Raw genomic sequence first — 23,827 nt, 5'->3', positions numbered from 1 at the left:
ACACAATTCACACTCGGGGCGGGGTCCGGAGCAATGCTGATGACGTTTCACACACAGTTCACACCTGGGGCGGGGTCCGGGGGCAATGCTGCTGACGTTTCACACACAGTTTATACCCAAGGCGAGGTCCGGCTCAGGCGTAAACTGTGTGTGAAACGTCATCAGATGCGGGGCTGTTGCTGTGATTGGCCGGAGCCGCGGAAGTTTCGAGGTTGTTTGTTGATGTCGATGTGAAGTTGGCCCTGGGAGTGACGGCGAACGACTGGCGGTAAAAAGGACCATTTAAACTCAATGCAGTTCGGTCGTGGCTATCAAAGGTACAAGTCAACGATCTAATGCCCAACTTCACGAGTTTAAAGTTTATTGGTGTCACAAGTAGGCTTACATTAACACTGCAATGAAGTTACTGTGAAAATCCCCTAGTCGCCACACTCCAGCACCTGTTCAGGTACACTGAGTATACCTGAATGCATCTGATCACATCTTTCAAACTGTGGGAGGAAACCGGAGCACCCGGAGGAGACCCACACAGATACGGGGGAGGAGAACGTGCAGACTCTGCACAGACTGTAACCCAAGCCGGGAATTGAACCCGGGTCTCTGGAGCTGTGAGGCAGCAGTGCTAACCACTGTGCCACCCTTATGAAAGTGGGAGTTTGCAGATCCCCTTTAACACATGGAGGGTGTCAACACAATGTTTGCAATTTGGTACCCACATGGTTTTCTAGCATTCGCCACTAAACCTTACATCATTCATAAACACAGCACAATACATTCTGGCCTGTAGTCATCTAAATGTTGACATTTTTTAAGCTGCCTAAAATTGGAAAAACAGTTTTACACCAATTGTATTTAAATATTGTGCTGTGGGGTGGCAGCAGTGTCAAATGTTGGTATATCCTGGTGATATCTTGTCCTAAATTCCAACAGTACCAATGTTTTATAGGAAAATGGCTTTTCACTGAGTGCATTACCTTCAACCCTCTGTGCTGCCTCCTGCATCTTGTGGTTTTGCTGAAATAAGTTGCAGCACTTTGCAGCTGCTACTATATCCCAGGATAGCAGGACCATCTCTTTCAATAACGTGTAGCATATAGTTAACATTTATTCCTTTGTGTGTTCCCCCTGATTTGTATTCTTTCTAGCTGTCTAATCTTGCTTCCCACCATATGCCATTGGCCTAATGTTGCTCAGTTTCAGAAAGAATTTCCTTGGGTAACCATTTTCTATAAAATTTTCCTGCAAGATTTTCTGCTTTATTCTGAGCAGAATTAATTTGCTCCGTGCTCTGGTACTTTTACAGCAGATTTATGATTGTGAGCTTATTTCTCACACTCTTCCTGGTCTGAATCTTTGTGAATTTATTTTCTGTGGTAATTGTCACATCCAGCCATTTCATTCAGTTGTGTGGTTCCAGTGTCTGTTCATAGACTCATAGAATCCCACAGTGCAGAAGGAGGCCATTTGGCCTATCAAGTCTGCACTGACCACAACCCCACCCAGGCCCTATCCCCATAACCCCATGCATTTACCCTAGCTCGTCACTAAGGGGCAATTTAGCATGGCCAATTCACCTAACCCGCACATGTTTGGACTGTGGGAGGAAACCTGTGCAGACATGGGGAGAATGTGCAAACTCCACACAGGCAGTGACCCAAGCCGGGAGTCGAACCTGGGTTCCTAGCGCTGTGAGGCAGCAGTGTTAGCCACTGTGCTGCCCTGTTATGCTCTCAAACTCATCATCTTTTCCAGGGTATGGATGTTTTGGGTTCTAATAAATAAACTTAAAAAAAACTTGTTCTTCTGTCTCCATAATACATTTACCATTTTCTTCCTTTGCACGCCACATCTTTTTCCAATTATTGTGCTCTCCACAAGCTCTGTAGTTGGATCCATAGCAGGACATTTCCTTCTGTCTGTGAACTTGTGGTCACTCCTGCCTCTTGCATATATTTCTCTCTGTCTGGTGTGCATTGTTTTGTTGCTGTTTCACTGCACTCTCAAACACTCACACTCGGGGTATTCCAGGTTCCAGCCACTTGCTGCATGAAATCTATTGATCTTTTTCTTGAGTATAAGTAAGGAGTGAACATTCCCAGTTCTCTGGGATGGAGGATTACAGTTTCACTCTGGATTGTTTGGGAGGAAGATTTCATTCTATCCAGGCTATATTGCAAAGAGTCTTAGTGGTGAATGAAGTTCGCTAACTGACTGTCATCTAGTCCCATCGAAAGACCAGGTTTTGTGGAATATGTGGCTTGATTCCTTGTATTGAAAAATGAATACCCACTTGTCTGAGATTTTCATCCCTTTCTACTTCTGTAGAGGTTCTCCATCCTGTTTTATCTTTTACTATTCACTGGTGCCAGGCTGTATTCAGCACTTTTCTGGTGTTTACCTAGAACTCAGTAGAACCAGAAATTGTACTTGCATCTCACCACTCGGTTATAATATTGATATTCCCACAAGAAACTATCATAATTTACATCAGATTTTAGAAATACCGCAATTCAGAATTATAATTACTAACATTAGTAAGCTCTTAGCTGATGCCATATTAGCCAGCTGCAATTTAGTTATGAGTTTTTTAGATGCACAAATACACTCTTTCTTAAATAATGTTGATCTTTTTGCACTTTACCATATCAGAATCTCTTCTCCTTGTAGCTATTTAAGTCAACTGCCATACCCTGATTATCGTTCAGTAAATACAGACTGGGAGTCAAATCATGGTTCTTCTGCTCTATAAAAGTCACTATTAAGTGTTTTGTTTTAACCCATTAGGCTGTCTTGCATTCAGATTTTAAAATCATTTGTAATTTAGTTATTTATACTATGGCAATATTTCTGATGTTTATCAGAAGAGGGCAAGGCTTTGTATTAGATGCAGATTGAAAAGGAAACATTTGCACAGATGTTACACATGCTATCCCGATAAATTTACCCTTGCCTTAAGACAGTCTTTTGTGGTAAATAGAGGAGCAGTTCATAATTTCTACATAAGAACATAAGAACTAGGAGCAGGAGTAGGCCGTCTGGCCCCTCGAGCCTGCTCCGCCATTCAATAAGATCATGGCTGATCTTTTTGTGGACTCAGCTCCACTTGCCCGCCCACTCACCATAACCCTTAATTCCTTTACTGTTCAAAAACTTATCTATGCTTGCCTTAAAAACATTCAATGAGGTAGCCTCAACTGCTTCACTGGGAAGGGAATTCCACAGATTCACAACCCTTTGTGTGAAGAAGTTCCTCCTCAACTCAGTCCGAAATCTGCTTTCCCCTTATTTTGAGGCCATGCCCCCCCCCTAGTTCTAGTTTCACCCACCAGTGGAAACAACTTCCCTGCTTCTATCTTGTCTCTTCCCTTCATAATCTTTTATGTTTCTATAAGATCTCCCCTCATTCTTCTGAATTCCAATGAGTATAGCCCCAGCGTACTCAGTCTCTCCTCATAAGCCAACCCTCTGACAAAACAGAGTTAAAACTTCTGATTTATCATACAAAGTTATAGGTGGTAGAGTGCGGGGAGTGGAGAGTTTTCACTGAAAAGTGACGAAGTGCTGAATGGTGAAATTGATGGAAATGTTTTAAAAACAAATTTAAACAAACGTTTATTTTAGAAGTATATACAATGCTGATGGTATTTTCAAACTTTTGAAATACCGATGCCAATTTTCTATTATTTTTAAAAACTGTTTCAAATAATTCAGTTGTGGATTGAACCACCAGTTTGCACACCATTTTTGCATAAAATAAATAAATGTACATCATGTAATAAATCAGCATAAAAATATGCTGGAGGCAATGCCTTCAGTGCTAAATCATGTATATGTCAAAGGCTTTTGCAATATATTGAGCTACCATTGCAGAATTTTTCAATAATAATGGAAAAATACTTGCAAAGCAGAATACTTGCAACTACAGTGATCATTGTCTCCTAAATGTTCTCCTCTACTTTATATTATCACTCCTCATTCTTCCTTCCAAAATGTATCTCTTCATACTTTTCTGCATTAAATTTAATCTGCCATGTGCCCACCTATTCCATCAGTCTGCCTATGACCTCTTGAAGACTACCCTTCTCAACATTCATAATACTTGCAAGTTTTGTGTGGTTTACAAATTTTGAAGTTACTCTACGTCAAAGTTATTAATAGTTGCATAGAATAATACAGCAGTTTGTGTTAGCTCAGAGGTCAGCAGTTGAGTGCTTGGGCTAGGAAGAAATATCAGACAGGATTTCCACCCACGATTAGTGTCCAGTCACTGGAAAATCACAGGTTTGAATGAGTGCAGCATTGGGCTCTTCAGTGTCATGTAGCTGCAAGCAATTGCTGCATAGAATTTCCACATACAAAATGACCTTTCAGGCAAGTTAGCAGGTACCTAGGAAGCTGCAGTCCAGTCTGAGCTAATACCTTGAAAAGGGGAAAAAGAAAATTGGTGGGGAAAGACAGACCAACTTTATTTTGAGGAGGCATACAATCATTCATATTTTCTTTGAAAATCTTAACTGCTAATTTTTGTGAATTCATGACACTAAAATGCTGATAAAATAGGCACTTCTGGGAAATTATTTTTGCCATGTCTTCACACTGAATGTCCCTTCAGATTGTGGGAATTCCTCCTGGAAATAATGTACGGAAGTGTCCCGTATCCTCTGCACAATATAACTATCAGCTGCAAATGATTTGTTAATAAGTTACCAATACTGATGCCAAGATTAAACATTAATTCGTTAGTGTTCTCACCAAGCGGATCAATGACATTGAGAACACAGGCAGTCTTCACTAACTGCCAGCTGCAGTTGGCATCAAAATGAGCTCAAAACTGAAAAAAACATACAAACAGTATATAATTACTAAAACAGGAAAGAAATAGTCTTGGAGATGAACAATGGTTTCTGCAGAGTAGTTTTTTTCTCTCATGATGTCATCTGATTTCCTCTTGACTTACTGCTTTGTAATATTTTGCTAATGTTGATAAATTTCAATTTCCTTTCAGATGTAAATAAACGTTGTTGTACTCAAATTTTAAAGATACTTAACCACCATAATAGTTAAGAGCATCTTTTAATTTAGGCGACACGGTGGCACAGTGGTTAGCACTGCTGCCTCAAAGCACCAGGGACCCAGGTTCAGTTCCTGGCTTGGGCGACTGTGTGGAGTCTACATGTTCTTCACGTGTCTGCGTGACTTTCGTCCGGGTGCTCCAGTTTCCTCCCACAATCCGAAAGATGTGCTAGTTCGGTGCATTGGCCATGCTAAAATTCTCCCTCTGTACCTGAATGGGCACTGGAGTGTGGCAACTAGGGGATTTTCACAGTAACTTCATTGCAGTGTTAATGCAAGCCTACTTGTGACACTAATAAATAACCTTAAGTAACATACAGCACATTAAGTTTTTTTTATTTGAGTGGTGTGTGATCACTTCAGTACATAAAGTGCTACATGAATTTACATTGTATTTTTGGAATTTCATATGGATCTAGAAACAGAATTGTGGGTGTACCTGCATCACATGGACACAGCAGTACAAGAAGGCCACCATCTCAAGTGTAATTAGGAAGGCAATAAATGATGGCCTTAAGGCGACGCTTGGATCCATGATTGAATATTTTTAATAAATCAGTTGCGCGCCCATCTTTCATATGTGAGTGCAATGCAAAATGCATGCATTTCCCAGCAGGAGTCAGTTTATAGAAAAAGAGTGCAAATATATGCTTATTCGCTCCTCTCTTTTGACCATAATGGTATTGTCTGCTGCATGCCCCCAATGCCAACCAACCATAGAGGTTAGTTAATTCGATATAAACCAGGAATTAGATTAAGAGTTGGCCGCTTCTGATGATAATCCACTTTCAGTTGTTGGCAGAATACCCAATTGGAGTATAGCCTTCAAAATAGTATAACTGTGGGATGATAGCTGGCAGTAAATTGTGAACATTAATGAAGTGAGTTGGCTCTGCTGATGTAAGTTTGAAAGTGGAACTAGATTGTAACTCATTAGTTGTTCGTTGTTTATGTAAAACTGGTAAATTTTTAACTCCGTATGCTTTTAATATTTTTAGAATTTTCTGCTTAATACAGGACGATGTAAGTAGGAAAACAATAAGAAAATTGAAGGTGTCATGTGACTAGCTGTATTGCAAGTTGTTCCTGCAAAGTCGATGGTCTTATTTTCTAATATGTGTAAAGATGCTCATTCACCAGTTTAGGGAAAACACAACTTGTTTATTTACAGAGGCTTGCAGCCTTGTGTGTGCAATGAGCTCCCAAGATGACTCCATGGATGGGATTTTCCAGCCACGTTTGCCTCAACTGGAAAATCCCGCCTGAGGCCAACGGACCTTTCCAAGGTTTGCCCCTTGCCCGCTACGATTCCCGGGCGGGATGGGAAAATTTGTCCCTATCTACAGAAGCCCTACTTACCAGGGTGATCCCCATCCTGCTCCCTGATTGCTCCCCGGCTCGTGACCCTTAATCTGCAGATTGATTTTTTAAAGGGACAATCACCACACTCTCCTGCCCCCCCCCCACCCTCCTTTAAGTCCCTTTATACAAATGTCAATACTAAATATACACAGTCCCAGATAATTAAACATTTAGTACATGAATTTACTCAATTTTAGATTGTTTTTCGGGGGATTTCCACCTGCTGTTAGCCAAAACCACAATAACAGGTGTCTCTTCAGTTCAGTTCTATCTGTTTCCATGGAGGTATCGGTTGTGCCTGCCACAGGACGACCAGCTACCCCAGCGCTGAAACAGTCAACAACATTTCCTCATGGCAGAACTGGCTGCAAGGGTGTCTCTCTTTTTCTCAAATAATCTGTGGTTTTGGATGATCCTTCCTTCTACATCCACTTGATAAGACAGGGGTTCAGTTTTAGAGACAATTCAAAGAATACAACTCAATCCACTACCAAAATTCCTCATACATGGCGTCCACCATAAACGATCATGTTGACTGTTATGAATCATGACTTGCCTTCTCACTGCTTTGGCTGTTTTATACCCTCCCCGGCAAATTTGGAAACACAAGGCTCAGTCTCGTTCTGAGACAACAGTTCATTATAGAACATAGAACATTACAGCGCAGTACAGGCCCTTCGGCCCTCGATGTTGCGCCGACCTGTGAAACCAATCTAAAGCCCATCTAACCTACACTATTCCAATGTCATCCATATGTTTATCCAATGACCATTTAAATGCCCTTAATGCTGGCGAGTCCACTACTGTTGCAGGCAGGGCATTCCACGCCCTTACTACTCTGAGTGAAGAACCTACCTCTGACATCTGTCTTATATCTATCACCCCTCAATTTAAAGCTATGTCTCCTCGTGCTGGCCATCACCATCTGAGGAAAAAGGCTCTCGCTGTCCACCCTATCTAATCCTCTGATCATCTTGTATGCCTCTATTAAGTCACCTCTTAACCTTCTTCTCTCTAACGAAAACAACCTCAAGTCCCTCAGCCTTTCCTCATAAGACCTTCCCATCATACCAGGCAACATCCTGGTAAATTTCCTCTGCACCCTTTCCAATGCTTCCACATCCTTCCTATAATGCAGCGACCAGAACTGTACGCAATACTCGCAAGTGCGGTCGCACCAGAGTTTTGTACAGTTGCAACATGACCTCATGGCTCCGAAACTCAATCCCTCTACCAATAAAAGCTAACACACCGTGCGCCTTCTTAACAGCCCTATCAACCTGGGTGCCAACTTTCAGGGATCTATGCACATGGACACCGAGATCTCTCTGCTCATCCACACTACCAAGTATCTTACCGTTAGCCCAGTACTCTGTATTCCTGTTACTTCTTCCAAAGTGAATCACCTCACACTTTTCCGCATTAAACTCCATTTGCCACCTCTCAGCCCAGCTCTGCAGCTTATCTATGTCCCTCTGTAACCTGCAACATCCTTCCGCACTGTCCACAATTCCACCGACTTTAGTGTCATCCACAAATTTACTAACCCATCCTTCTACGCCCTCATCCAGGTCATTTATAAAAATGACAAACAGCAGTGGCCCCAAAACAGATTCTTGTGGTACACCACTAGTAACTGAACTCCAGGATGAACATTTCCCATCAACCACCACCCTCTGTCTTCTTACAGCTAGCCAATTTCTGATCCAAACTGCTAAATCACCCACAGTCCCATGCATCCATATTTTCTGCAATAGCTTACCGTGGGGAACCTTATCAAACGCTTTACTGAAATCCATATACACCACATCAACTGCTTTACTCTTATCCACCTCTTTGGTCACCTTCTCAAAACTCAATAAGGTTTGTGAGGCACGACCTACCCTTCACAAAACCGTGCTGACTATCCCTAATCAAATTATTATTTTCCGATGATTATAAATCCTATCTCTTATAATGCTTTCCAAAACTTTGCCCACAACAGAAGTAAGGCTCACCGGTCTATAAATTACCAGGGTTGTCTCTACTCCCCTTCTTGAACAAGGGGACAACATTTGCTATCCTCCAGTCTTCTGGCACTATTCCTGTAGACAATGACAACATAAAGATCAAAGCCAAAGGCTCTGCAATCTCATCCCTAGCCTCCCAGAGAATCCTAGGATAAATCCCATCCGGCCCAGGGGACTTATCTATTTTCACACTTTCCAGAATTGCTAACACCTCCTTATGAACCTCAATCCCGTCTCGTCCAAAAGCCTGTATCTCAGTATTCTCCTCGACAACATTGTCTTTTTCCTGTGTGAATACTGACGAAAAATATTCATTTAGCGCCTCTCCTAGCTCTTCGGACTCCATGCATAACTTCCCACTACTGTCCTTGACTGGCCCTAATCTTACCCTAGTCATTCTTTTATTCCTGACATACCTATAGAAACTTTGTTTAAACTTTAAACTTTGTTAGCAACTTTGTTGGCGGGTTGTTGCATGTAGAGTTGTCTGGAAGGCAAGCCAAGAAGGAAGTGTGAGATTCTGGTCTCCAGAGTTCCTCCTGACTGCTTCTTTCGGCCAGACTTAAAAGTTGGACAGCTCGCTCAGCTACTTCATTGGATGCTGGGTTGTAAGATGCAGTTCTAATGTGCTTTATGCAATTGAGTATGGTGAAATTTTGAAATGATGTGGAGATGCCGGCGTTGGACTGGGGTAAACACAGTAAGGAGTCTAACAACACCAGGTTAAAGTCCAACAGGTTTATTTGGTAGCAAATGCCATTAGCTTTCGGAGCGCTGCTCCTTTGTCAGATGGAATGGATATCTGCTCATAAACAAGGCATACAGAGACACAAACTTAAGTTACAGAATACTGATTAGAATGCGAATCTTTACAGCTAATCAAGTCTTAAATCATCGGAAAAGAATAATTTGATTAGGGATAGTCAACATGGTTTTGTGAAGGATAGGTCGTGCCTCACAAACCTTATTGAGTTTTGAGAAGGTGACCAAAGAGGTGGATGAGAGTAAAGCAGTTGATGTGGTGTATATGGATTTCAGTAAAGCGTTTGATAAGGTTCCCCACGGTAAGCTATTGCAGAAAATATGGATGCATGGGACTGAGGGTGATTTAGTGATTTGGATCAGAAATTGGAGAGAGCATTAGGCACAGGTTAAAGAAATGTATATTGTCTCGAGACAGGACAGCCAGTGAGATTCTGCAGGTCCAGGCAAGCTGTGGGGGTTACCGACAGTGTGACATGAACCCAAGATTCCGGTTCAGGCCATCCTCATGTGTGCGGAACTTGGCTATCAGTTTCTGCTCAGCGACTCTGCGCTGTCGTGTGTCGTGAAGGCCGCCTTGGAGAACGCTTACCCGAAGATCAGAGGCCGACTGCCCGTTACCGCTGAAAATTCGGCCTCTGATCTTCGGGTAATTCTCACCTAAAGCATATGGTACTGGTTTTGTCCTGAAGAATTGAGGGGTCACCTCTGGATCCACTTATATCTTCGTTTGCAGGTCTCTTATTTTACTTAATTGATCCTTGAAGACATTCTTGTGTTCAAGCAGTCTTCCTTCCTGCACTTGGAAAATCTCAATCCAATTTAACCTGATTTCCTTCAGCCAATTGAGACCAAGAAAGCTTGGCCCTTTGCCTGTCACGATCACTGGCCCATAGTTACAGGTGCCATTGCAGTGCACACTATTTTTATTGCTTCTCCAGTATAAGTTGTTAACTTGGCCACAGTACTCTTCAAGGACCGAAATGTAAGCTCACCTATCGCAGCTGATGCCCATGTATCAACTTCATCTTAAGAAGCTTCCCATTTAACCGGAGCATTAGAGTAATAGGAGCTATCTTGCATGTTTTTATATTAAACAGTGAGTGAGCAGTTAAATTGTTGGTGCTAGACTCTTCACATTGTATACTGGTGACGTGTTATTTAATCGGCTACTCAGTAGACTTGGCTTGACTCTGCACCGATGCCTTAAGTGGCCTCTCCTATGACAAAAAAAACCATTAGGTCTCCTTTATACCCACAGGATTCAGGGGCGTGGTTGTCTCCACATCGGTAACATTTGCTGATTGATTGCCTCTTCTAAATCTTCTTGTCCTATTTGTGGCGGAACTCGTTTCCAGCCAAGCAGCTACTTCTTTGGTTTTGGCACCACTGCTGACTGCAGGTTCCCATCCTAAATGGTGAATGGCACCATTCTGCGTGCTCTGTAACTCTTGTGCATCTTTTCAGTGCTCTATATCGACCTCTGCAAGTAATCTCTGTTGAATCACTTTGTTATTAACCCCGCAGACAAATCTGTCCTGTAACATATCATTCAAGGTGGATCCAAAATTGTAATATGCTGATATCTGTTTCAATTTGGTGATATAGTCACAATTGTTTCATCTGGGGCTCTCCCCCTTGACTTAAACTTAAATCTCTGGAGTATGACTGATGGTTTAGGCTGGAAATGTGACTTCACCAATTCCACAAACTTACTGACTGATTTGGAGTTGGACGTGCTTGGGGCTGAGGGACTGTGAATCAGATTATATGTTTGGTTTCCACACGTGATTTGGCGAATTGCTTTCTCTTCGCCTCCTCCCCTACTACTTTCGCTTGGAAGTAACATCCAAGGCGCTCTACATATTGTGTCCAGTCCTCCATGGAGGAGTCAAGTTGATCTATCTGTCCAAAAAGATGTGGAGATGCTGGCGTTGGACTGGGGTAGGCACAGTGAGAAGTCTCACAACACCAGGTTAAAGTCCAACAGGTTTATTTGGTAGCACAGGCTTTCAGAGCACTGCTCCTTCATCAGGTGAAAAGTCTTCCAGCCACACACCATCCTGACTTGTAACCATGTTGCAGTTCCTTCACTGCTGCTAGGTCAAAATTCTGGAATTCCCTTCCTTACAGTAAATAGTGTGGGTGTACCTACACCAGATTAACTGCAGCAGTTCAAGAAGGCAATTGGGAATGGGCAGTAAAAGCTGACCTTGTGGTGATGCCTGCATCCCAAAATGAATATGTAAAGCAATGAGTGGCCCGCTTTGACACTTCAGTGTTGTTACCAGCCACGTATAAGAAGAAAGTTGCACATAAACTAAACAAAGCAAAACAGCAGGTTTTCTTCCTAACAGGCATTAATAAACCAGTTGTGTCTTTATGATGATTTGACAGCTTCTCCTGAATTTTATTGATAATGGCTTTTAATTTTTCTTTCCAGTGTTTTTAAACCGAATCCACAATTGAGTTTAAACTCACGGTCCCTGGATTGTTAGTCCAGTAATATAACCACTACACCATTGAGGTAGAGGCTAAAACATGATTTAAAAGGATCTGGATAAGTATTTGGAAAGGCAGAATGTAAATGAATTTGAGGAAAAGGATAGCATGGTATAGAAAGCTCCAGTTGAAGAGCTAGCATCAACTTAGCAGTGATTACTCAATTGGCAACTTATGTTGCAAATTCTATTACTAACCAGAACTGAGTGCATGTAGTACAACTGCAAAAATGATAAAGATGGATTTTGGAATTACAATTACACTGAGAAGTGTAAAAAGTATTCCTTTGGCCATGGTTTTCAAAGCAATGTTACGAAATATTGTGGTGGAAGAGAGGAAATACTACTTTCAGATATGGGAAAGCAAAAGTTTCAAATTAGCTCAGTGGAAGTATTCAGACAATGCCACTTTTGTGTTTCTGACTTCAAAATTCACTTTGAGATTAGCTATGTTGAAATAGGAACTCACAGGAGAATTTTTAGAGCTTCTGCTGTTTGAATCATGACTTCGATTTATAGTTTTCCATGGAAAAGCGGAATTGCAGCCAAATTAGAAGTTTCTGGTAGGGAAGTAAAAACTGAATGAGGGAGTGTGAGAATGGGCTTGGTTTGTCTTGTTTTCTTTAACAAATTAGACAGTTCAATGACTGTGACAAAAGGGTAGTTTGTTTGTGTCGACAAAGGAAGTTGGAGGCCACCCATTCTACAAAGCTGGACAGGAAGAAAGTGTCCAATCCTAAGCAAAGACACTCAGCTGTGACTCAGTTACAGAGGAAGTTCTGAAAAATAGAGGAGCACACACCAATTGAAGCAATTCAGGTGGCTTTAAGGCTCAGCATACATTTTATCTCAGCTGAATGGTTGGCAAATGAATAGTATAAAACAGTGAATAAATTCACTGATAAAAGAACGTGCACATTGTGAGATGCCTGGCAGAACAAAAATTCAACACCAAAATAAATCTTTGTAAGCAATTAGTCTGTAATTACAATAATGGAAAACTAGTTTGTGGAAAAGTAAATGAAGCCAGATAGTACAGGTGTCAAAGTATTCTTGTATTCAAGTGTGATTCTGTTCATCAGAGCTTGTTCAGTAAATCTTCGAAAGAATGTTTTAGTAATGAAATAGATACACTAAAATTCAAACTCTCTACCACATCATTCCTTCATGGAATCACAATCTTTACAGCGCAGAAGGTGGCCGTTTGGCCCACCGAGTCTGTGCTGGCTCCCTGAAAAAGCACTCCACGTAGCCTCACTATCCTGCCTTATCCCCATAACTCTGCACAATTTTTCTTTTCAGATAGCAATCCAATTCCCTTTTGAATACCTGGCTTGAGCCTGCATTTACCACCCTCAGGCAGTTCACTGTAAAATCCAACTACCTTCTGAATGAAAAAGAATCCTCATATCACTGCTTCTCATTTTGCCTATTGTTTTGAAAATGTGTCCTCTAGTTCTTGATATTTCTCGCTATTTACTGTCTCCATACCCCTCAAGATCTTGAGTGCCTCTAACAAGTCACCTCTCAGTCCTCTTTTCCCCAAAGGAAAATGGGTCCATCCTCATAACTACAGTTGTTTATCTCAAGAATCATTCTTGTGAATCTCCTCTGTACTCTCTCCAATGCCTTCACGTCTTTTCTCAAATATCATGCCCAGAGCTGGACATCGTACTTCAAATGAGGCCGAACTAATGTCTTCTACAAGTTCAACATGACTTCCTTACTCTCGGACTCAATGCCCCATTAATAAAACCGAGGATATTGTGTGCTTTATTAACTGCTATTTCAACACATTCAGCCACCTTCAATGACTTGTGTACATGTACACCGAGGTCCCTTTGTTACTGCATCTCCGATAGTTTTTTTTTAGTGTTGTCTCTCCATACATATTCTTCCCACCAAAATGAGTCACTTCATCTGCCACTTGTCTGCCCAATCCACTAATATGTTTATGTCCCTCAGAAGGTCAAGACTATATCTCCTCATCGCATTTGGCAATGATTCAATCTTTGTATCACCTGCAAATTTTGAAATCGTACCCTGCAAACCATAATCTTGGTCATTAATATTTATCAGGAAGAGCAAGTGCCCAATACTGACCCCTGGGAAACTCCACTACAAACTTTCCTCCAATATGAAAAACAACTACTGTTTCCTGCCACTTGGCCAATTTCTTACCTAAATACCTACTTTATCTTTTATTCCATGAACTAGAATTTTGCTCAAGTCTGTCGTGTGGCACTGCATCAAATGTCTTTTGAAAATCCATGTACACCACAAGAACAGTATTGTCCTTATCAACCTTCTCATCTTGCACTTGTCTAAGTGACTATTGATTTTGTCCTGAACAATAGTTTCCAGAAGTTTCCTTACCATTCTTGAAGGCTTTGAATGCAGCTGAGAATGAAAAGTTCCACTGTGTGCTGGAATGAGAACAAAATTGTTCTGTGATGATGGAAAGCTAATCTGATCTGGTTTTAAATGTCATTTTACTCATGTATAACCAAAATGGTGCCATTTTATGGTGAATTGCTTTAAAATGTAAAATATTTAATCCATTTACTGATATACAGTAAAGAGGAATCCTAAATTACTGTACTCAGTTATTCTAAATCTTTCTGTATATTGAAGTTTTGACCTGGTTCCAATCTGCATAAAGCTATTGAATTTGGTTTTCTAATTTTATAGCTCCTCTCACCTGCTTTGACTCTCCCACACTTTCAACCTGCTACACTTAAATGTCTGTGGCATGGAAATTGGCCTCACTTTCCTGGTATAAAACTAGAACTATGCGCATGCTAAACAGCAAAAGTCGCATGTTATCCTATAGACAGAGCTAAGTGATCTCCCAACCAAATTCCAAATGTCTGTTGCAGATACAAAATAAAATGGAAATAGTCATAAATACCTATTATTCCAGACACCATCAAAGTAGAACCTGATATTTTAATGGATCACAGTTGGTTTTCAATATTAATGACCTTGGGACTCCAGTTATAATTTGTGCAGTTGTATTAATTCTCTTTCACTGTCTCCAGAAATAGCAATATGGGTTGTTTAATAACAGACAAAGATAAACTCATTACAGTTATGTGGTTTCTATTATTGTGGTAATTATAAACCTGATTGGGATAAAATGGCAGTATACTGAGCAAGGAAGTCCACATTTTGGGAACAACTTCAGAGTGATGGTGTTCTGTATAATATAATTACTAAGTAAATATAAAACTTCTGTAAACAATTATGGTTAAAAAAATCACAATCTGTGAAAGAAAAGCAGTATTTAAAGAAAAACAAAATAAGAGATTACAGGCAAAATTGTTTGAAAATTGATTCATTAGTAGAGATTTTTGTACAAATCTCTGTAATTTGCATAATGCATTGCAGGATCATTCTCTTAGATGGATTAGATTTCCAAAGGTTCAAGCACCCAGTTTCCAAACATTTGATAATGAAGACACTGTTGAAAATGCCAAAACTTGATATAATAAAAATTGACTGAGATTCTGTTCAGTCACCAGAACATACAAAATTATAGAAAGAAACATTAGCTTTATTCTGTGGTTGCTTGAGGATTCAAGTCCTTTTCCAAAACTTGAGCACATTATCTTAGCTAACACTCCAGCGCAGGATGAAGGGAGTCTGTATTGCCAGGATTGTCAAAAGTGTCATCATTTGGGTGAGGTGTTAAAAATGGTTGCATCTGCATGCTTAGGTGGTTGTGAAAGACTCTATGGCAATATTTGATGATTGCCCTGATGATTGTATCCCTAAATCGACACACGGTGGCACAGTGGTTAGCATTGCTGCCTCTCGGCACCAGAGACCTGGACTCAATTCCCAGCTTGGGTCACTGTCTGTGACAAGTTTGCATGTTCTCCCCGTGTCTGCGTGGGTTTCCTCCGGATGCTCCGGTTTCCTCCCACAGTCCTGGTTAGGTACGTCGGCCATGCTAAATTCTCCCTCCGTATACCCGAACAGGCGCCGGAATGTGGCAACTAGGGGATTTTCACAGTAACTTCATTGCAGTGTGAATGTAAGCCTACTTGTGACACTAATGAATAAACTTTAAAAAACTTTGAGCTAATTTTTAAAATTCATTATTAGAAACCAGGAAACTGGTCTCTCCGACGGTTAAGAAAGCCCACCAATGCCTCTACTTTCTCAGGAGACTAAGGAAATTTGGCATGTCCACTATGATTCTTACCACTTTTACAGGTGCACCATAGAAAACATTCTTTCTGGTTGTATCACAGCTTGGTATGGCTCCTTCTCTGTCCAAGACCGCAACAAAACTATAAAGGGTCGTGAACGAATCCCAGATCATCATGCAAACCAGCCTTCCATCCATTGACTCTGTCTACACTTCATGCTACCTCAGAAAAGCAACTAGCATAATCAAGGACCCCATGCACTCCTGACATACTCTCTTCCACCTTCTTCCGTCAGGAAAAAAATACAAACAGCTGAGGATATGTATTAGCCGACTCAAGAACAGCTTCTTCCCTGCTGCCATCAGACTTTTGATTGGACCTACCTTGCATTAAGTTGATATTTCTCTACACGCTCGCTATGACTATGACACTACATTCTGCCCTCTCTTCTTCCCTTCTCTATGTACAGTATGCTTTGTCTGTATAACGTGCAAGAAACAATACTTTTCACTGTATACTAATACATGTGACAAATCAAGGGAGTTTAATGCAGACAAGTGTGAGGTATTGCACTTTGGAAGGACAAACCAAGGTAGAACATACCAGGTAAATGGTAGGACGCTGAAGAGTGCAATAGAACAGAGGGATCTGGGAATACAGATACATAATTCCCTAAAAGTGGCGTCACAGGTAGATAGGGTCGTAAAGAGTGCTTTTGGTACATTGGCCTTCATAAATCAAAGTATTGAGTATAAGAGTTGGAATGTTATGGTGAAGTTGTATAAGACATTGGTGAGGCCGAATTTAGAGTATTGTGTGCAGTTTTGGTCACCTAATTACAGGAAGGATATTAATAAGGTTGAAAGAGTGCAGAGAAGGTTTACAAGGATGTTGCCGGGACTTGAGAAACTGAGTTACAGAGAAAGGTTGAATAGGTTAGGACTTTATTCCCTGGAGCGTAGAAGAATGAGGGGCGATTTGATAAAGGTGTATAAAATTATGATGGGTATAGATGGAGTGAATGCAAGCAGGCTTTTTCCACTGAGGCTAGGGGACAAAAAAACTAGAGGACATGGGTTAAGGGTGAAGGAGGAAAAGTTTAAAGGGAATATTAGGGGGGGCTTCTTCACACAGAGAGTGGTGGGAGTTTGGAATGAGCTGCCAGATGAAGTGGTGAATGCGGGCTCACTTTTAACATTTAAAAAAATAACTTGGACAGGTACATGGATGAGAGGGGTGTGGAGGGATATGGTCCAGGTGCAGGTCAGTGGGACTCGGCAGAAAAATGGTCGACACAGCCAAGAAGGGCCAAAAGGCCTGTTTCTGTGCTGTAATGTTCTATAGTTCGATGGAACAGTTGGCTTGTTTGTCAAACAGTGTAACTGAATACAATGGAGAATTTTTGTCAATTGAAAGCTTTTATTACCCGAACCAAAGGAAACCTGAACAACTTGCATTAATAAGTGTTTTTGATAGTCTTTAGGCACCTTCAGCTTAACCAGTAGCACAGTTACTTTGGGGCATGATGTTTCTTGTGGGAGAGACTAGAACTAGGGCATGATTTTCAAATAAGGCATCTCCCATTTTAGACAGAGAGGAGAAGAATTTCCTCTCTGAAGGTTGCGAGTCTTTGGAATACTCTTCCCTGGAGAACGGTGGAAGCAGAGTCATTGAATCGTTTTAAGGCAGAGGTAGATAGATTCTTGACTAGCAAGGGAAGTCAAAGGCTATCGGGGGTAGGAGGAATGTGGAGTTGATACCACAATCAGATTAGCCATGATCTTATTAATTGACAGATCAAGCATGAGAGGCTCAAATGGCCTTTAATAGCACAGAGGTTAGCACTGCTGCTTCACAGCTCCAGGGACCTGGGTTGGATTCCCGGCTCGGGTCACTGTCTGTGTGGAGTTTACACATTCTCCTCGTGTCTGCGTGGGTTTCCTCCTGGTGCTCTGGTTTCCTCCCATAGTCCAAAGATGTGCGGTTTAGGTTGATTGGCCATGCTGAAATTGCCCCTTAGTGTCCTGAGATGTGTAGGTCAGAGGGATTAGCGGGTAAATGTGTGGGGATATGGGGGTAGGGCCTGGGTGGGATTGTGGTCGGTGCAGACTCGATGGGCCAAATGGCCTCTTTCTGCACTGTAGGGTTTCTATGATTTCTATGAAATTCCTACTCCTACTAATTGATATGTTCGTATGACTGGTGTTAAATTGTGTATGGTTTGAAAGAATCTGCTTTTCTGGCAGATAGAGTGTGGGGTGAATTTTACCATCCCACCCGCCACGGGAATCGGGGCGGATGAGGGGCAGATCGTGGAAAGGTCCATTGACCTCGGGTGGGATTTTTGGTTTCGGGGTGAGCGAGGCTGGAAAATCCCTGGAATATATGTGAGCCATGTGTGATGAATGATCAGTTTTTAAATAAAAGTTTATTTTTTTAGAATAATAGCTGAATGAGCAATTCATTGTTTAAAATTTAATTTGTGCTCATGATCCAGTAGAATTAAATTTGACAATTCCTCTATTCTTGATCTATTGTGACGTTTTGTATCTGTTCATGCTAATTAACATTAAATTAATACAAAGTTTCTTCTGCATCACATATTGCAGTAGAGCTTTGTTCAAAAGCCATTGACATAGCTGCCTTTATCTTCCTTCATTCACGTCTTTCAGATATGCGGACAGTCAATCTTTTCCCATCGCTATGAATTCTTGTGCCATCTCAGTTTGATTTATTGAAGCTGGAAGATCACCAACAATTTGTTCCCTAAGGCACATAAGGTCAATTGTATATCAGCACCTCACCATGTGAGAATTGAAGATCTAAGTCAAGAGTGTAGGTGGTAGCAATCTAGTGACATCTCACGCTTATAAATCATAGCTTCATTGGGATGCCAAACAGCTGGGAATTAGGCTGGTTATCTTGAGCACTTTATTTCACCTGATGAAAGAGCAGTGCTCTGAAAGTTCGTGATACCAAATAAACCTGTTGGACTTTAACCTGGTGTTGTGAGACTTCTTACTGTGCCCACCCCAGTCCAATGCCGGCATCTCCCCATCGTTATAAACTTTAATAACTAAAAATTACACAAAATGTGTAAGCAGCATTTGTAACATCTGAGAGCTTGCAAGGAAATTGCAGAATGCAAGAATTATGAAGTAGTTATAATGTGGAACTTGAATTATCCAAATATAGATGAAGATGAGGCCACAGGCTGGGTATTCTGTGGTGAATTATTTGCCCCCTAACTCCTCAAAGCCTGTTCACCACCTAAAAGGCAGAAGTTAGAATGTGCTGAAGTACAATCCACTTAACTGAATAAGTACAGCCCCTATAATGCTCTGTCGGCCAGATACCATCCAGGACAAAGTAGTACACAACAACTTGTATGTCGTGCATAATAACAAATGACTCGAGACACTTCACAGGATGGTTATAAAGTGAAATTTGGCACTGAACCACATAAGGCAATAATAGAGCAAATGGCCTAAAGCTTGGTCAAAGACATAGGTTTTAAGAAGTATCTGAAAGGAAGAAAGGTAAGTCACGGAGGTTTTGGGAGGGAATTCTAGAACTTGAGGCCTAGGCAGCTGAAGCCCATCAATAAGAGTGCCCAAGAGGCCAGAATTAGATGAGCTCAGATATCTGGAAGAGAGTACAGAAATAGGGAGCAGTCAGACCATGAAGGAATTGAAAAATAAAGGTAGAATTATAATCAAAATATTACTTGACTTCAAGCCTATGGAGATCAGCAAACAGATAGATTAATGATACTTAGTGTGAGTAAGAACACTGCCATTTACTCTCATTAAAAGCTCACTTTCACTCTACAACTAATGCAATGTGTTTGCAATTTGAACCATATGTAAGATGCACTGCAGGAACTTCCCAAGGCTTTTTCGAAAGTACCTCTCAAACCTGTTCCCTCTACCTCCACAAGAAGTGGAAATAACACCACTTCCAAAATGCGTTTCTTTCACGGACACTTCGTTGTCACTGGGTTAAAATTCTGAAACTCCCTATCTAACAGCTTTGTGGGAGTACTTTCATAACACTATTTGCAGAGGCTCAAGAAGGCTGCTCATTGCCATCACCATAAGAGTACCAAGGGGTGGGTAATTCACAGTTTCCAAAGGCTCCACACAAAACTAAAAGTGTTTTTAAAAAATCACTTTTATTTTTATTTTACATAGAGCAAATTAAAGATTGGGAAATGCACATTGGGTGAAGGCAGAAGCTTAAGTACTGATAATTTCAAAAAACTTTTTTAAAAATTGCTTTAAAAATCTTCTGATAATTTTTTTTCAGGGTCAGTTCTGTTATTGAACTTTATCAATCACATTGCCATCAAAAACCCAGTTACACCTGTTTGCAGGTTCTGGGAAGTACCTCTGTTCACGCTGTGCAGGAACACAGGATTTCTGCGCATGCCCAATATTCTGAAGTTGCAGTCACTTTGTTAATGTTATGAACTCTGACAGTTTTCAGTCAACTGTCCCCTCTACTGCCACCTGATAATATCTGGCCCACAATGTACAAAACAAAATTAACACTGCTGCCTTTACAGTAAGTGAAAATGAAGGAAAAGCGGATGGAAAGATGGAAATGATTGAAAATCTCAAATATACTATGAATAATAATGTAAGAAGTTGTTGCATTGTGGCTCTTCATGTGCACAACAAGCCATGGAAAGTGTGAAGTATGTTGACCGCATATTTTGAAGAATTGTAAATACTTGACATTAAGATTAATTTTCAGGTTCTCTGATATAGAATCATATTTAGAATTGCAGAATCACAGCTTGGAAGGAGGCTATTCAGCCAATTGTGCCAGCCATTTGAAGAACTATCCAATTATCTCCACTCTTTGACTCCATGACTGTCCTGCTCTTTTCCGATAGCTCTGTAAATTTATCTTTTTCAAATACGTATCCAAATCAATTTTAACATTACTTCCTCCGTGTTTTCAGGCAATGCATTCCAAATAATTATAATCTGTTACGTAAATAAATGTCATAAAAGACTTAAACTCCTATCTAACAGCTTAGAACTGACCAGAACAGCTTGAATGAATTGTAACTTGTACCTCAATCCTGGTTATATCCTGGTCTTAAGATATTACTTTGGAACATCCAGTTATTATAATTGTGAAGCTCCAATACTATTGAAAATATCATCCATTAACCACAAATCATTTTGTCAGAAAGTACATTGCTTTGTAGCTGCTAGAAGCCAGTTTTGAGATGTTGCAGATAACTCTTATTGTTTTTTAGAAACAAAACAAGCACAACAATGGAAAGGCATGTTCGCAGAATCTGGCCACTCTCCACACCGGACATCGTATACTACCTGCAGATAAGTTGGGAAAAAGACCAAGACCTGGGAAATGGCTTTACTGTGACTATCTGCAATGGAGAACAGGCTTGGAGTGGAAGAGGTATTATTTGTATTTTTTACCTTTTTTTTTGTTCTCTTGTCACCGGAATACAAAATTCGTTTTCCCGTTTAGCTTGCTGTTTGATGCCTATGTCTGTAAGCTTGATGTGCGATCTTAAATATACTGACCTGTTTATAGAGGAATGCTAGCATGCAGGATTTGATTGTTCAATTTAGCCTGCACAAGAAGTACTTGTTGGGAAGGCAAATTCACAAGACTAATACCTTGTGGGTGTTTTACACATGGAATATATAAATGAGAAGCAAGAGTAGGCCACTTGGTCCCTCATGGCTGATCAGATTGTAATGTCAACTCCACATTCCTGCCTGCTCTCTATAACCTTCTTCCTCTTGCGAAGAATCTGTCTACCTCTGCTCTAAAAATATTCAAAGACACTGGCTAAAATTTTCTGGCCCTTCTTGCCTGTAGGATCTTCCGGTTCTGCTGATGGTGACCCCCCCTGCCACGGGTTCCCTATTGGTGGAGGATGTGAGCCATGGGAAAAGCCGTTGACATCTGTGGAACTGGAGGATCCCGCCACTGGCAAATGGCAGGCTGCCTCCACGACCTCAAAACACACCGCCAATTGTGGTTCTAGATTCTCCCAGAAGAGGAAATGTCCTCTTCCCATCTGCCTTGTTAAAACCCTGCAAGATCTTGGGTTTCAGTCAAGTCACCTCTTACCCTTCTAAACTCCAGCCGATACAAACCCTGTCTGTCCAGCCTTTCCTCATCAGATAACCTGCCCATTCCAGGTAATAGTCTGATAAACGTTCTCTGAAGTACTCCCAATGCATTCACATCCTTCCTTGAATAAGGAGACCAATATGGTACATAGTCCTCCAGATGTGGTCTCACCGATGCCCTGTATAACTGAAGCATAAGCTCCCTACTTTTTTGTTCAATTCCTTTCACAATAAACAATAGTGTTCTATTAGGTTACCTAATTACTTGCTGTACCTGTATATTACGTGCTAACCTAATGCAATTCATGCACCAGGACACCTAGATTCTTCTGCACTGAGTTCTGCAATATCTCACTATTTAGGTAATATGCTTTTTTATTTTTCCTGCCAAACTGGACAATTTCACATTTTCCCACATTATACTCCACTTGCCAGAACTGTGCCCACTCATTTTACCTGGTAGCCAAGTGCATACATGGCAGTAGAATCTGTTTGGTGTGGACTCCGCTTCTTAAATGCAAAAGCATGTTTTGAAATGCATACCATGCACTTGAATAGTGTTTGTGACTTTCTTTAAAAAGTGGTTTAATTCTGAAGTGAAATAATTTAAATTTGAACCAAAAGATCATGTTTTATTTGTGGTCTGGATTGCCTATTTTGGTGAGCAACATAATTTATATGCTAAATTCAACCCCTTGAATGTTGTTCAACTTATGTACTTATGTGCTTTGATAAAAGCTCAAGTTTGGGTTTAATTTCAAGTATGTTACCTTGTGCCAGAAATCCAAAGATCCTGCAGGATGGAACAGTCTTGTGTGGCATGCTATAAGTGATGCAGTTGTTTCTTCTTAATCATACAGTTTCCTAAATTGGAAAGCAAGCCATTTTAAAATCCGTATAATCGTTATTTAAATAGATCAGTACTTCATAAAAGATGGAGAAATGGTCTTGATGGATATGATGCTTTAAATCTGGTCAAGAAATCGCAAGCTGTGACTCTATGCTTCTCCTTGATGTATGGGTAGCTTTGTTTGCCTTTATTGCCTGGGCATCGACATTGTGTGGGCAGTGCCCATAAAAGCAAATCTGGCAGGCTCTGTTAATGGGGTACTATTTCCTTTCTGCAACAGGTCCAAATGCTTAACACCTAGGCAGTAAAGATGAATCTGGATCTTGTGATAAAAGATGTGCTGTGAAAAATGGAGGTGTACAATAACTAAGCTCAACCCAAATTAATTTGTTGCATTGATGCAAATGCAATCCTGTCAAAACTTTTGCAAAGGCAGAAAAACTTGTGGTGAAGGTAATACATCTGTGCTGCCGATTCACTCCTGCGTCAGGTTTATCAGTGAGTCTTGTGTACTTGGACTTTTCATCTGCAATGAAATAGTCATGTGAATTGTATTTTGCTAGGTCAAAGCTTTAACTGTGTGATAATAATGAATATGATTTTTTTTGTGTTTAAGGGGAATGTTAACTAATTCAGCGTTTATGCTATAGGCAGTCGGTATTTCTGAAGGCAATGCAACTCAGATGCTGGGACAGCAGGATAATTGCTAATTTTAGCCATGCAAGTGGTTATGTTAAGTGGAGTAAATAGACTTTTATTTACTTAAGTTCCCCTGGGATTTCTGATTAAAATGATTGACAGGGTAATGTGATGAGGTGGTTTGTGTGTAGTCCTGGGTCCAGCAGAGAGAAAAAGCTTTTGCAGAAAGCAGTTTAGTGTGCAGCTGAAACCTGGTTGAAGTTGGAAGGATTTTGTAGGTTTTTGGAACTCTATCTCTCTCTGAAAGCTTCAAGACTGCCTACACTCATTATAGCAAGTATATTTATGGTTG

The 23,827-nt window shown here is 40.8% G+C and overlaps 1 protein-coding gene across 1 annotated transcript in view; it reads left to right on the top strand.

The window, feature by feature from the left end:
- Positions 1-169: 169 nt before the first annotated feature.
- xrcc4 (X-ray repair complementing defective repair in Chinese hamster cells 4) overlaps positions 170-23,827 on the top strand; it is a 375,627-nt gene continuing 351,969 nt past the window's right edge. Inside the window, exons 1-2 of the mRNA XM_078214828.1 lie at positions 170-317; positions 21,137-21,300. Coding sequence (XP_078070954.1) covers positions 292-317; positions 21,137-21,300 — 190 coding nt within the window. The 5' untranslated portion in view covers positions 170-291. The remainder of the gene's footprint in view (positions 318-21,136; positions 21,301-23,827) is intronic.

The sequence above is a fragment of the Mustelus asterias genome, chromosome 6 (assembly GCF_964213995.1).
Source record: "Mustelus asterias chromosome 6, sMusAst1.hap1.1, whole genome shotgun sequence".
Lineage (NCBI taxonomy): Eukaryota > Metazoa > Chordata > Chondrichthyes > Carcharhiniformes > Triakidae > Mustelus > Mustelus asterias.
The sequence above is the reverse complement of the archived record's forward strand: the minus strand, read 5'-3'. Positions and strand labels throughout refer to the sequence as shown.